Consider the following 13456-nt stretch of genomic DNA (forward strand, 5'->3'; position numbering starts at 1 on the left):
TTATATCTGAATGAGATTAAAATATAATATAATAATAATGCTGTATCAAATTAATTCTATTCACATACAAAAAGCAATACAAAAAAAATATTTATTCAACACAAGGTTTTTGGCCCCAAAAAGAGAATCGGGCATTAATTTCAGTGCCTCTACACAGTGTAACATGCTGAAAAAAAGTTAAACATTGCATCAAATATTATTATTTATATTAATTATCAATAGCCAAGTTCTCCAACAAAATCATTTGCCTCAATGCAGTGGTTAACGACAGTTGCACAACAAATTTGGTGTTGCGCTTACGTCCAGTTTTCAATTAGTCGATAGGCAACGAAAAAATGACATACAAACCCAAATCGGCCACCACGAACAAAGATCATTAAAAAAAATAAGTTGTAAAAATCATTTCCAGGTGTCCCAACGTCAAAGTGAAAAAATCTGCATCGGGCATGCAGATTCAAACAAAATTGTGTCATCGTTTTGATGAAAAATCAGGTCATAAACTGTGTTTTCTTGGCTTGACTTTGACTTTTTTTCCCAGCTTCTGCGCAAAAATGTCTTTAGGACCTTCAGGTATTCTCGTTGAACCTCCCCCAAAATGGCCACGCCCAGTTTACGGCACTGGGAGTGTGTTCCAGTCGTTGTGGCGCCCCCTTGGGGTAACAATCGGAAACGTTCACGCTTGGAAATCGTTGCCGAAATGTCGACGTTGCTCCTCGGTCATGGACAGGTAGGTGGCCCTCATGCTGGGAGAATACTGCACGGACACAACGAGAAAGAGACATTTAGCTCAAAAAACCAAATGCATAATCCGGACTATAAGGCGCAATTGTTGTTTTTCCCCATTTAACCTAGCAACTGGTTAGCTTGCGAGACATCCATGTGAAAAAGTGCACAGAGAAGAATGTGAAATAAAGGAAGGATGGAAGAGTTGAAAGAAATGAAGACTTACTCGGTTTCTATAGGGCTGAGAATATATCTTCGAAAGTTGACGAAACAAAAGAAGCAGAGACACCACAGACAAACGAGCAAAAACAAAAAGCAGAAGCCGTTAGCCGAAAAGCAGCGAGCACTTTCGAGCGGGAAGGAGTGAATGAAAATCCAAATGTCAAATGGACTTTTGTCTCTTTTAAAAAATCCAGACGGAGGCAGCTTGGCTATTTTTTGTCATAGAATAGCAAAACATGCTTTTCACTGGTCGCCTCCTGGGGGAATTTGACGCTAAACGATGTTCACGTCCCATGAAATATTAAATGTGTTACTTCCCCTCCATGCCATCTGCTCGTGAGAATGGCTGCACAGACTGATGTGGCAGGCCAGATTTGGCCCACAGGCCGTCACTTTGACACCATGACTTTAATTTTTGCTTTGGCAATTGTGATTATGTGAATTCTACTTAGCAACAAGTGACTTTTAAATATAATGTGTGAAAATTAATCATCATTGGGAGCCATTTAATGCTAAATTGTGTGATTTTGGATTATTCCTGGAAGTGAAAATTCCCAATTAATGAATAATTTAAAAAATAATAATAATTGGATATTCAAATTTAAAGCAAGACCTACCGAGGGTGGCGGCGAGCCTCGTCCAATCAGAGGCACGTTTTCGAAACGAGGGTTCCCACCGAACAGCGCCGTCTGATTCCTGAGAAAAACACAAAAGGACCAGTCAAAGCCGGATCGGTCCGGACACGAGGCCGCTTTGAAACCCTCACATGTAGTCGCCCACGGGGGCGCCGGAGAGGGGGACCACAGGGGGCTGGAGACTGTCATGGCTGCCCATACTGCTGCTGTAGCTACAAAAGCTGGGCAAAGTGCTGTGGTTCTGGTTTTGGGAGCCCATTCGGTTTCTCCGTGGGTTAAAGGGGTCCTCCTCGTCCATGTCGTCATAATCCTGCTCGCTGGGGGGTGGAGTTAAGGATAGAAAATGATTGACATCCAAACATACAAACTCTTAGGATTCTAACCCCCCTCTCCCCCCATAAGGGGAGCAACTATCCAACAATGTATTTTCCGGATCATAAATCCCAACCTTATTGACATACCACAGCTAGCACACATTAGCATCTTTAAAAACCCAACGCTAAGTCATTTTTAAACGTTTTTTCCCAAACACTGACCTGTTAGCAATCTGTCTCCAGGCCTTGGGAATGGCGCAAAGCATGATGGTAAAGGCACATGCCGCCAGTATGGAAAATAGGCACAGGTAGAGCACCCCCTCCACTCCGTCATAACAAACGCCCACCATGGCGTCCAGGTAGTCCTGAGAGTTAACCCGTTTTTGTTATGTTAATCTACCGCTTTGCCGTTAGGTGATTGGGCTCCGCCCTTTTTTTTGGGTGGGTACCTTGTTGAGGCCCCGGCAGTCCAATAACGCCGTCAGCTGATGCAAACTGGCCTCGGACGAGTTCAGAACGTGTTGAATGCCCACCAAGTCTCTCTGCGGGGTGGTAGAAAGAGAAAATGGCCGACGTTCATGGTTGGCGAGGGTGTTAGCGGGTTAGCATGTACCTCCGCTGTGGGGAAGAGTGGCACGGCGAACAGGAGCAAACTTTGGATTTGGATCTGCATGGTGGTTAGAGATCTCTGGAAAAGTGTCAGAGGCTGCAAACAAAGGATGAAAATGCCATTTTTAAACCTAAATATGCAATTTGAGATTTTAATAATTTCATATTTTTGCTCCAAAATGGATGATATCATGATTATTTTCATTTGTGGCGAGCATTTTGGATGACAGATGACTTTTAGGGAAGCTAAAACTTCTATATTTGTTGTAAATCTGGAGGGTGTAATAACACATTTCTACCGCCAGACGGCAGAAAAACCCAAATATTACACTACTTTAAAAAGAGCAGTGTTGGCTTAAAAAGGCAAACTTGGCCTACTTTTAAACCTTATTTTCATCTAAATGAAGCCCTGGGCCATTTTCTGCAGCTGTTTTTTAAACCAATCTTTTAGACACTAACCCAAAAATATAAAACTATATTTGAGAAACGAGAGGTGGAGCTCGGGCCTTCTCCATCAACCAATCAGCGACTGCTCATACGGACTTTGAACAGTATGTGTGCCTTTCTAACACACTTCCTAAAGTAAATAACACAATGGAAAGCTGTTTTGAATATTAAAACTCACTTACTCGGTCATATTTATGACTATTAATATCAATTTACCTGCTGGTAAGGGTTGCTCAGCGTCTGGTTGCAGTAAACATAGTAATGAACGATATCTGCAAGACAAATGAGTGTCCCAGTTCAAATGGATTGGTCGCCTGTCAAAAGCTGTCAATTAGTGAAGAGGCTTTATAGCCAATGACGAGTCAGTGATCTCACCTGTGCCGACGACTCCTTTGATTTGGCTCAGGATGAACTTGTCAGGCGCCACACAGAAGTCGCTAGTACCCTAAAAATAAGCACACAGCACCCTCAAAAGGAGGCCAATCTTCAACCTAGTTTGAAATATTACTTTGAAAAACTAACTTTAACGAGCCAGGCTTGAAGAAATGTGACTACCTCTACTCTAATTGGTTCCAAGACTTTTTTCGTAACTTGTAAATTTAGTAAGTAGAAGTGTACTTTATATGTAAATTCCCTAATTCGTTCCAAAGTCCTCGCTAATGAGACCTTTTTGCTCATTGGAGGGATTATCTTTTCCGGGTCTGGTTAATAGCACAATAATGGGATTAATAATGATATTTAAAAAATCAATAATCTTCAAATGGATTAAAACAAAAACTCACCACGGCGGCGGCCATCTGCGCCCCCAACGAAGCCCAGCTGAGTATCAACGTCAGCACCCCGCACAGCATCATCCTAATGGAGTATTCCAACAAATATGTATATAATGACTTCATCTGTGAATAAGCAAAATTGCACTAAAAATGATTCCAGGAGGCTCACATTGTTGGAGTTATTCTGTAATACTATTATAGTATATATAATATATTGCTGGAATGCAGACCTGGAAGGACGTTTACAAAATTACTGATGCAGAGTTGTTGTTTTTGAGTTCTGACCTTAATTGTTATTATTGAATACTTGATATGCGATGATTGGTACAGCTGGTGTTTTTGCTTACACAATTGGATTAATCAATAACCTTGTAATTGTTTTGATTTGTGACCTACATTGGATGGTATTATTTAAACCGCTTATAAATTCCAGTCGAATTGGCCGAAAAAAAAGAGCATCCCGTGGGATGTTTGGACAAAATGGCTTGGAGCTAAATGCGGGTTGAAGTGGGGTGGCAACGCGTGAGTTGTTATGGGATGCAGGGCGAGGGAATCTGAGCGATTGAGGGCGACAGGGCGATGCACGGCTGGATGGACGGACATTCCGCTGGATTTTTACGCCTCCCTGAACGCTCTCCCTGAAGGAAACGAGGCTAAACGCTGCTAGCTAGGCGCTAACTGAAAGCTGGACCGCAAGCTGCCAATGTTTACGGTTAAAAACGGAGAAAGGAGGCCATTCAAAACCAATTAATGGGTGTTATTTTAAGCTAGTTAGAGAATAGTTGTTTAATGTCGGAGTTTCAAACCAGCTAGCTAACAAGCTTGAAGATGTTAGCTAAGAAAATGAGTATTTTTTGTATCAGCAAAACAATTTCTGGATTTGCAGTTTTTCTTGGGAAAAAACTTTTTGTAGCAAACAATTTTCATTTTACAGTCCTACTGTCATATTTTTTCCAATCCCATTTTGATTTAGCGCCGCTCAACGGTCCGATTAAACGCAGCGCGGATGTCTACACCAAAGAATGTTTACCCAATCGACTCTGGATGGTTATTACATCGTAACACATTTTTTATCCACCTTCCCAGAGAATAACAACACGACAAAAAAATGGCAGACTCACGTAGTGAGAAGCCAACGAGATCGCTTAGCGAGTCCCAGACAAGCTAGCAAGCAGATGATTAAATCCAGAATGAGAAGTAGCAAGTAAGCTAGCCACCTGAATAACACAAATAAAAACACAAGAAACAACGTTAGCATGTAGCCAAAGCTAGTTATTGTCATAAGTGAAACTGAAACCCTGGCTCACCTATAGTACTCCATGTCGGCTGCCATTTTGGCTACAGAGGCCAAGTCCATGTCGGCCTGGGCCCAGTCGGGCAAGCCCACCAGCTGTTCGATAACGTTGTTGGCCATTTTCTGCATGAATTGCAGCGTTTGTACGTAGTCGCCACGCGTGGCGAAGATTTCGTCCAATCGGGCTAGGTGTTGATGAAGACCGCTCTTCATGTTGCCCATGGTGGTGCTCACCTGCAGCTCACCATGCAAAAAATAGTCCAAATTATTAACTGACATTTTGGAGTATAACATAATATACCAGGGAGTTGCAACTACTACAGCAGAAGGATTCAGTCAATGATGAGTCAGACACACACACTGCAAGTAGCCTAGCTTGAAAACAGCGCTTGTTTACAATGAAATGGCGAGATAATTAAAAAGGCTAATAAATGCTTCAGCTGAGACTGCGTTGAGGCTAATAGCGTAGTCGTTTGTATTGTTTCCTGAGTGATTAGTTGTTATTTTAATCCCGTGGCCTCTCTAAAGGAGTTGATGGAGCTCATTAATGTTAATATTTTGCTCGGAAATGTCACTGCAATTCTGATTAATACAGAATAAAGTAATATTTGTTTTGTTATTGAAGACGATGCGCATGCTAATAGCGGAAATGTGATGTTTACGTAGTGGAAGTGGATGTTATTTTTGATTAAATCTGTTCCATGTAAAGATAAGTGGTTGAATATTGTTGTTTTGTGTTAAATATATATATTGTTTGCTAGTTTTGCTATATTTAGGGCGGCAGTTGTGTGAGAATTTGATTTTAAATGTAGAGGAAGATATGATTTTCCCTTTGGATTTTATCCGAGCGTCGTAATTGGTTTGAGTTAGTTGACGGCGCAAAGCAATTTCATGTTGTGATTTTATCTTGACAAGCTGTAGAAAAATATGAATATTATAAAGCTACCGTGACATTTGGAACATTTGCACTGTCACACTCTTTTTGACGGATTTGACGGCGTTGAGCACAACTTCAAACAGATCCAAAATGGCTTCTTTCGACTTGTTTTGTCTGTCCTGTCATGAAATTTTGGGTCTTTTTGGGAGAGATTTACAACTTTTGGTGCATTTTTGTCCATGGTGAACTAAATTTGTCACAAGAATATAAAATCTAATTAAACTTTAAAGTGGAAACTGAAGCGTGTAATAAAAAAAGTGTAAGATCATTCCTTTTGATAGCAGAAATGTGACTTTATCTGCTTTCTATACACTTTCTCGCAATAATACCAAGTAAAAAAAACACAACTGAGTATTTTCCAGGTTTTATTACCATAATAATAACTATAAAATTGCTATCACGAACCTCACTGGGAAATTTACGGACGACTAAATGTGAATAAAAACCTTGTGGGTGTGCATAAATGTTTGAAGAGGATGGGAATTACTTCAACTAAAGTGCTCTATGGGGTTTAAATTGGGGTATTTGTCCATGGTTAAGTTTTCCAAGTTGAAAAAGTAAATACTTTCAAAAGATTGGGTTTTTTAAACGTGGGTATGGAGGTTTTGTGAGAACTATCTGCATATCTTTCAGACCGTGGCCAATCAGTGCCTTGCATATGGACAAAGGAAACGAGGCCTTTCTCCAATTGCAATGAAAGCTTCAAAATGCTTCCCTTTTGCACCCTCATTATAACCGCTTGCTTTCCCGTGGGGAACCAAAGGACACTGGGTTCTTTGTCCGGATTAAAACCAGCACTTTTTAACAGTCCATAGACGCATAGACTCCCTTCAGAAATCCACCGAGCAAGGCATTAACAAATAAAAACCGTCACATCCAAACCTAGTAGCGTTTTTATGCTACGTTCTACTGTCAAAAACATGGAAAGGGTTCTATGGGAGGATGTTTTTAGATTTATTTTGCAGTTTTTAGGCAGGTTTAAACTTTGAAAAGGTCAATTTTCATGTCAAAATGCTAAAAATTAGCAACTGTGAACTTTTTGCGTTATACCTACCAAGCTATCCACGCCACTCAGCGTGTTGTTGGCATTGTACAGCGAGTATGTCAGTTGGTAGACCCCGTCGTTGGTCTCGCTGTTGCCGTAGAAACCCACACCCACGGCCACACTGTGAGAGAGGAACAGTCACTTGTCCAATCTTTAATGATTATATTGCCCATTGTGTCATGTTTGTATGAATACATTAGAACTAGCTTACTTTAGCCTGCAGGTAAATTAAACACAATAGTCTATAAGTAGTGGATAAAAAAGCCAAGAAAGATAATAAAATGCTGTTTGGAAAGTTTTATTGAACACAAATTGAGCCACATGCTAGCTATAATTCCACACATTATGACTTAGCATTAATGCCCTTGGCTAATCTGCTATTGTGTTGATGCTAAAGCTCAAGATTAGCGCTAGGCAGCGGTTTTCATACATCAAAATTGTGCTTATTCACTTTAAAAAAGAGAATACTATTTTGAGCTAGCGTCTAAGCCAAAGAGATCACAGACGGTGCACAACTGTCATGGCGAATAATGCCAATGCAGAGGATAAAGAAGACGGGGAATAGAAAGGAAAACTAAAAAAGAAATGGCAGCAGCAAAACAACAACAACAAAAACCCACATAGACTAAAAAAAAAGCATGACCATCACATGTTTTAAAGCTAGGCCACCACTGCACTAGATTCAATTAGCCACTTTGCGCTTTAATGAGCCACTGATTTAACCATTAACCATGTGCCGTCACTTCCTGTATGTTGCATGTCTGGCAACGTTAGCGGCTATTTCCCATACTTTGCGTGCTATTGGCTGATAGCACTCCCCGATTCGGATCACGTCGTTGTAGCGGCGTACGGGTCATTGCGTATTCTGCGAGTGTCGCTTAAGGAAGTGTCCGCAGACTTTGCGAAGACATCTAATGAGATGGGGTCATGCGAGCTAGCTATCCGCTACAAAGTAAACGAGAGGCGGAAAGGAAATGCGTTGAAGGCATTGGCCGGTAAATAGAAGGACAAATTGAAAACACTGTGAGAATAACAAGAAGAAACTTGAGGGTAGAAACAAAGTATAGCTCAAATGTCCTTGGACAGTGTCTTTGAAAGACAAAATATAGACTAATATATCTATATAAATGAATGGCAATAACATATAGGATGCAAAAACAACTAGAGAATAAATAGTATTAAAAACTATGACAAATAATACATTAAAACTGCAATAGAGTACTTTTTTAAAGGTTTGCCTCTGCATAGTTGAAACCCAAATGGACCATGTGTCTTTTAAAAGACAAAATATGGAGTAATATATCCATATAAATAAATGGCAATAACATATAGGATGCAAAAACAACTATAGAATAAATAGTATTAAAAGTGATAACAAATAATGCATTAAAACTGCTTTTTTTTAAAGGTTTGCCTCTGCATAGTTGAAACCTTAGTTGTGGCATAGTGACCCAATACTGTAAACTACTTGGTAAGATGGCTATGCAATAAATGTGAAATAAATATAGTACGCATTTGCTTGTGTCATGACGTCATTGTAGTTTTTTGCATTTTTTATGCGCATATAAGCCTTACCCTCAATTCAGTTATTATTTTTTTGTTTGGCAAAAGTTGTGTTTGTCTCACCAAGTGACGAGGCCCGCGGACACGGCCGCCCAGGTGACACAACGTGACGTATTTTTCTTGCCATCCGCCTCGACGCCGTCGTCGTCGTCTTTGCGGCGGCAGCAAAGACAGCTCAAGTAAACGGCCAGGCAGAGCAGGTTGACGCCCAACGCCGTGGCCGCCACGCAACCCAGAAACAGCAGAGACTAAACGAGACCACACATCTGATCAATAATTCACATATAAGACAGCATTGTGGTTTTAAACCAGCATAGCACACAGACAATTTGACATATAGAACATACACAAAGATGAATAAAAGTTGACTATGGGCCACATACACAAAAAATATCACTTTCTACTCCTAATCAATATATTTATTTACACTTTAAAAAGTCAATAACACCAACAAAACAACTCCATTGACCACATTTAACTGTATTTAATCACCAAAACAATAACAAACCATTTGCCCTCTAGTGTTAATTCCAAGAACTGCAATAGACCGACTTCAACCATCATTTGAAGGCCCCCCATTCATTCCAATCATCCCAATTCCCCACAGACCACCAAAAACCCACATAGCAGTCCCCTTGGTAGCCCGCCACCTGAAGTTTGAACACCCCCCACCCCCCATTGAACTTCCCACAACCTCTTCCTTGCAAGAATAACAACAAAACCGGCATTTTCTCCGCCTCGTTTGAACACCGTGATCAGTACGCCATCATCTCCACATCAGAAGGCCCTACAGAAATGAGGCCAACTGCATAGTGGTGGTGGGGGTTGGGGAGGGGGGGCTTTCACTTTGGATGCCGGCCTGCCCATCCTCATGCCGCTCTTCATTTCCACTCTTTCAACAACCCCCCAGCAATGGCTTCCTCTTCTTCTCCGTCCCACCTTCTGTGAAATACGCTACTAAAATAGATCAGCTGAAGCGAGCAGATGGGTTTGAGCGCCCCCCCCCACAATCGTTACAACCCCCCCATCCGCACATCTTAACATCTTTTGCTCGCCGAGCCATATGTTCCCGCGGCGAGTGTCATGCATCCCACCAGGAATTAAAAGCTCCGAAAAGAGGGTGAAATACCAAGATTACGGCAAAGAGAAACAAAACAGAAATGGTTAATGTAAACTAGACATGGCTGTGATAAATGGAAAAAGTAGTTTGTTATTGATAAAAAATCATGTTTATTTGAATTTTTTTCTTACTAAGGGAAAACATCTTTTAATGTATTCTTTTTAATCTAAAAAAGCAAAATATTTGTTAATTATGCTCACTACTAAACTGGAAAATATTTGTACATCATTATTTTCACATATTAAAAAATGCTTTTTGAACTAAAAACACTGCAAACAGAAAAAAATATTATTTTGCATGTAAACAAAATGCAATTATTGATTAAAAAGGGAAAAACAGCAAATACTCCCAATTCACTTAAATATAAACATAACATAAACTTAAAAAAAATACTTTCTCTGGCCGCACAAAATGACATGTTGGACCAGATTTGGCCCGCGGACCACCACTTTAACACATCTGTGCTACATAAACAAACTCTGTGTGTGTGTGTGTGTGGTCTCTGAAGATATGTTTTGAACTCATAAAATATTACGGCCCTTAACGACTTTCTGTCTCCATGCCGGTACTCGGCGTTCCCCGGCTCACGACATCCGGGCGCACGAAAACACGTCAGGATGGAACAAATGAAACGCCGGCCCGTTTCTATAGCAACCAGCAAAAAAAGGGGAACCGTGGGCGACTATTTGAATGGAGCAGCATGTGACGGCGCCATTCAAAAGCCATCTCGTGATTCCCCGCAGCCAAGACGACGCGCGGGAACGACAGAATGCGGCGAGCGATGGAGGCCCACAACCCATAATCGCCCATCCCTAATGTCAACAACATCCTAGATGGGCTCTTTGTTATCGCCTGGGAGAAGAAGACAAAAAATGTGGGCTTTCTATTTTTGTGGGGAATTCCCAAGTCGGCCAGTCCGCCTTAGCACTTTCACTACAAAGTTTTTTTTTTACAGAAATAATGCCTTTTAAATAATAAAGTATAGGGAAGAGAAGCACTTCTACTTGCTGTTAACTTGGAAAACATCTGCCAGGTTTTAATGGAATATATTTTTGCTGCTTGTAAATGTTTGAAAAAAAATATGTGTTTAAGTGAGAAAATTGTATTGTTTTATTGTTATAAGAGAGTATTATTATTATAATTTTATTATTATTTTAATATGAGAAAAAAAAGAAAATATAGTCGATTTTAGGGCTGATGATGTCAATTATTAAGCACTAGTTTGATTGACAGATAGCATATAAGAAGAAACAACATTAAGCAATGAGTTTTACTATTCAATTTGAATTGATATTTCATCTTATATTCATGATACATATTTTTGAGCAAAAAAGCCAAAGTAAAATGACATTTGCACTTTGTTTACATCCAAACAGGGGGAATTTCCTCAACCTGGCAACCTCTCAAATCTAATTAAATCAAAATGATTAATTATTCTTTCTTCAAAAACATTTTCTTTAGCATCTAGTGCATTTTTCCCAATCAGAATCTTTAATTTTATCAACATATAATTGTATTTACATATCCATAATGTCCTGTGGGCGTGACCAACTCCCCATCATCCATTATGACATCACAGATGAACCATCGCTGGCTTCTATCGCTAACCAGTGGCAAACATTGAGTTACTGCCATGATAATTACCCAGATAACCCATCACCCTCCCCCATCGGCGCCCTTCCTCCAATCGTCATCATCCTCAGTGAAGTGGGGGGGTTGTACCAGGGTCTTTTAGGGGGGCCATTAGGTCATGGTGACCCAATAGTGGGGGGAGGAAGAAAGGGGGCTTCGTTGTGGCAAATTAGCTTGAAGAGGGGGTGACGTCCTTCCGATTCTCTGATTTCTGCCATGTTGGAATTCTTGTTTTGAGCCAGATCGCTCTTGGAAAGTCAACACTGGCGACCCAGAAGACTCGAGGGTGCCGGAAGCGAGTGTGCAACAAAAGGAGAAACCCACCCCCCATCACTTATTGTGGATTTTGGCCTCAGGAGGGCATGTTGTTTTGCTTCTTGTGTCTACTGCAGAGAGTGATGACATGGAGAGTCAGCATTTGGTTGTCTTAGGATGGAAAATAGGATAAAATGTGGGATTTTTTTAATTGAAATTAATATATTTGTGGCAAGAAAAAGCCAAGGGAGAGGAAAATTAGGATATGACAATACTGCAATTTTTTTAGATACTTTTTAAATGCAAAGTAGAGTGCTAAACCTTCCTCAGTCTACGTTGATTAGCTTTAATGACGAAAACCCAAATCATGCCTTGCTCATTAGCACCCATGCTAGGCTAAGCTACCTGTATAAAAAGGCATTGTTTAGGAAGTCCAAAACCGACTATGACGGAACACATGATGCCTTCTGCTTGACAAAAGCCAGAACACGTTGTCCGGTGAGGAATTCAGCCCACGCTGCAACTTTTCCACCAATGGGAAGGCCTACCCTCAGTCATCTGACCTCCACGACCTCTAAATTGAATTGTTGGCGCTCATTAAGCCAAACAAAAAACAAGAATGGTCAAAAGTCACATGGCAGATGGCCTCAACCATTATCCAAAATGTTACATGATACCACTTGGGATGCAATTTAAGAGAAAAAAATACAATTAGAATATATATAATATATATAAATACACATACATGTACTACATGTATAATGTATACATGCACATATACATATAATATATACATGCACATATACATACATATACATGCACATATACACATACACATACACACATATATGTATACACATATACACATACACACATACACACAAATTCACATACACAAATCACTTTCTATTAATTGTGGATTCTTTTGGTTTAATTTCCTTCTTAACTCTTTGACAGCACCAGACGTCCAATCCACTAAAACTGGGAAATAACCTTATTTTATGCTTTGAAGTAAAACTTAACGATTCAAAGTATGGTTTTCTTTTTTGAGGTTTATGAGCACGGAGACAGATTTAGATTTGATAAACAATGTTCCCTACATTGGACTGATTTTAATATAGTAATATGGCTATTTTCCAAGTAGGATTTTAGTTATGTTATGAATCATCTGAAACAATGAATTTGTTCACTGTCACGTGAATTGATTTCAGAATGACCCCATTAAAAAAGTGCCATTCAAGGATGAAAAGTGCTTCTCGGGATGATGCTGACCTGCTGGTAGTCTCCATCTTCGGGTTCAAAGCTGTTGTCCACGGGCTGCAACCTCAAGTTGACGTGTGGGAAATTGTGCAGCCAGTAAATCCACCACGGAGCGATATAATCCACGCGTGAAGAAGACATCCCGACCCACGCCCCAGCCGGATCCCCCCAAAAATTCCAAAAGTTATAAGCGTCCTCCTTCAGTCCCGTCTCTTGTGAGACAAAGGCAGAGATGACAACATCCTCGGTGCGTGCGTGGATGCTTGAGTGGTGGAAACACGCACACACTCACGCACGCGAGATCAAAACACGCAGTGGAATGCTTCGATCCAGTGGAAAGCCCCACTTGGTCAAGAATGACGAGCTGCAGCTTTATCCCGGGTGTGTGGACCCAGGATGCGCGTGCATGAGTCAGTGGGAGCGCGCACCATAGCCACGAGGTGACGCGACACGTGATGCTACGAGAGAGAGAGGTTTTGGGTGGTCGTATGTGTACAAGTTTTGGGCTCAATTGGGGAAATTTAAAGAATAGCTTTGGTTCCGCCTGGCGGACGAAGGAGGAAATTGCAATTTGGGAGTGATTTTAAAAAAGTGGCGTTTAAAGGAAATGTTTTACTGACATCTAGT

The 13456-nt window shown here is 40.7% G+C and overlaps 1 protein-coding gene across 3 annotated transcripts; it reads right to left on the reverse strand.

Annotated features, from left to right (window-relative positions):
• Positions 1–81: 81 nt before the first annotated feature.
• Positions 82–13264, reverse strand: ttyh2 (tweety family member 2). Of its 3 annotated transcripts, none has more exons than XM_077739538.1 (14): positions 12842–13264; positions 8626–8810; positions 7009–7120; positions 5031–5257; positions 4845–4940; positions 3733–3805; positions 3326–3395; positions 3167–3222; positions 2508–2600; positions 2344–2436; positions 2117–2259; positions 1712–1897; positions 1563–1641; positions 82–754 (listed from the first exon to the last, which is right to left on the reverse strand). In XM_077739538.1, the coding sequence occupies exons 1-14, from the start codon at positions 12968–12970 to the stop codon at positions 674–676; spliced, it is 1623 nt and encodes a 540-aa protein (XP_077595664.1). In that variant the 5' UTR covers positions 12971–13264; the 3' UTR covers positions 82–673. The 3 variants fall into 3 exon arrangements, with proteins under 3 accessions (XP_077595664.1, XP_077595663.1, XP_077595662.1); XM_077739537.1 differs by having other exon boundaries at positions 1712–1893; positions 2113–2259; positions 5031–5251; positions 12842–13262; XM_077739536.1 differs by lacking the exons at positions 82–754; positions 1563–1641; positions 1712–1897 and having other exon boundaries at positions 1976–2259; positions 5031–5251; positions 12842–13263.
• Between the last annotated feature and the right edge of the window lie 192 nt (positions 13265–13456).

Source organism: Stigmatopora nigra, chromosome 18 (assembly GCF_051989575.1).
Source record: "Stigmatopora nigra isolate UIUO_SnigA chromosome 18, RoL_Snig_1.1, whole genome shotgun sequence".
NCBI lineage: Eukaryota > Metazoa > Chordata > Actinopteri > Syngnathiformes > Syngnathidae > Stigmatopora > Stigmatopora nigra.

Excerpts from the sequence above, each read along its gene's own strand:
- ttyh2 (XM_077739538.1), bottom strand. The coding sequence starts at position 12,970 with ATGTCTTCTTCACGCGTGGATTATATCGCTCCGTGGTGGATTTACTGG. Across the intron at positions 7,121-8,625 it reads TCCGCGGGCCTCGTCACTTG|TGTGGCCGTGGGTGTGGGTT; the intron begins GTGAGACAAACA and ends CCTCTCTCACAG. Across the intron at positions 5,258-7,008 it reads TGAGTGGCGTGGATAGCTTG|CTGCAGGTGAGCACCACCAT; the intron begins GTAGGTATAACG and ends TTGCATGGTGAG.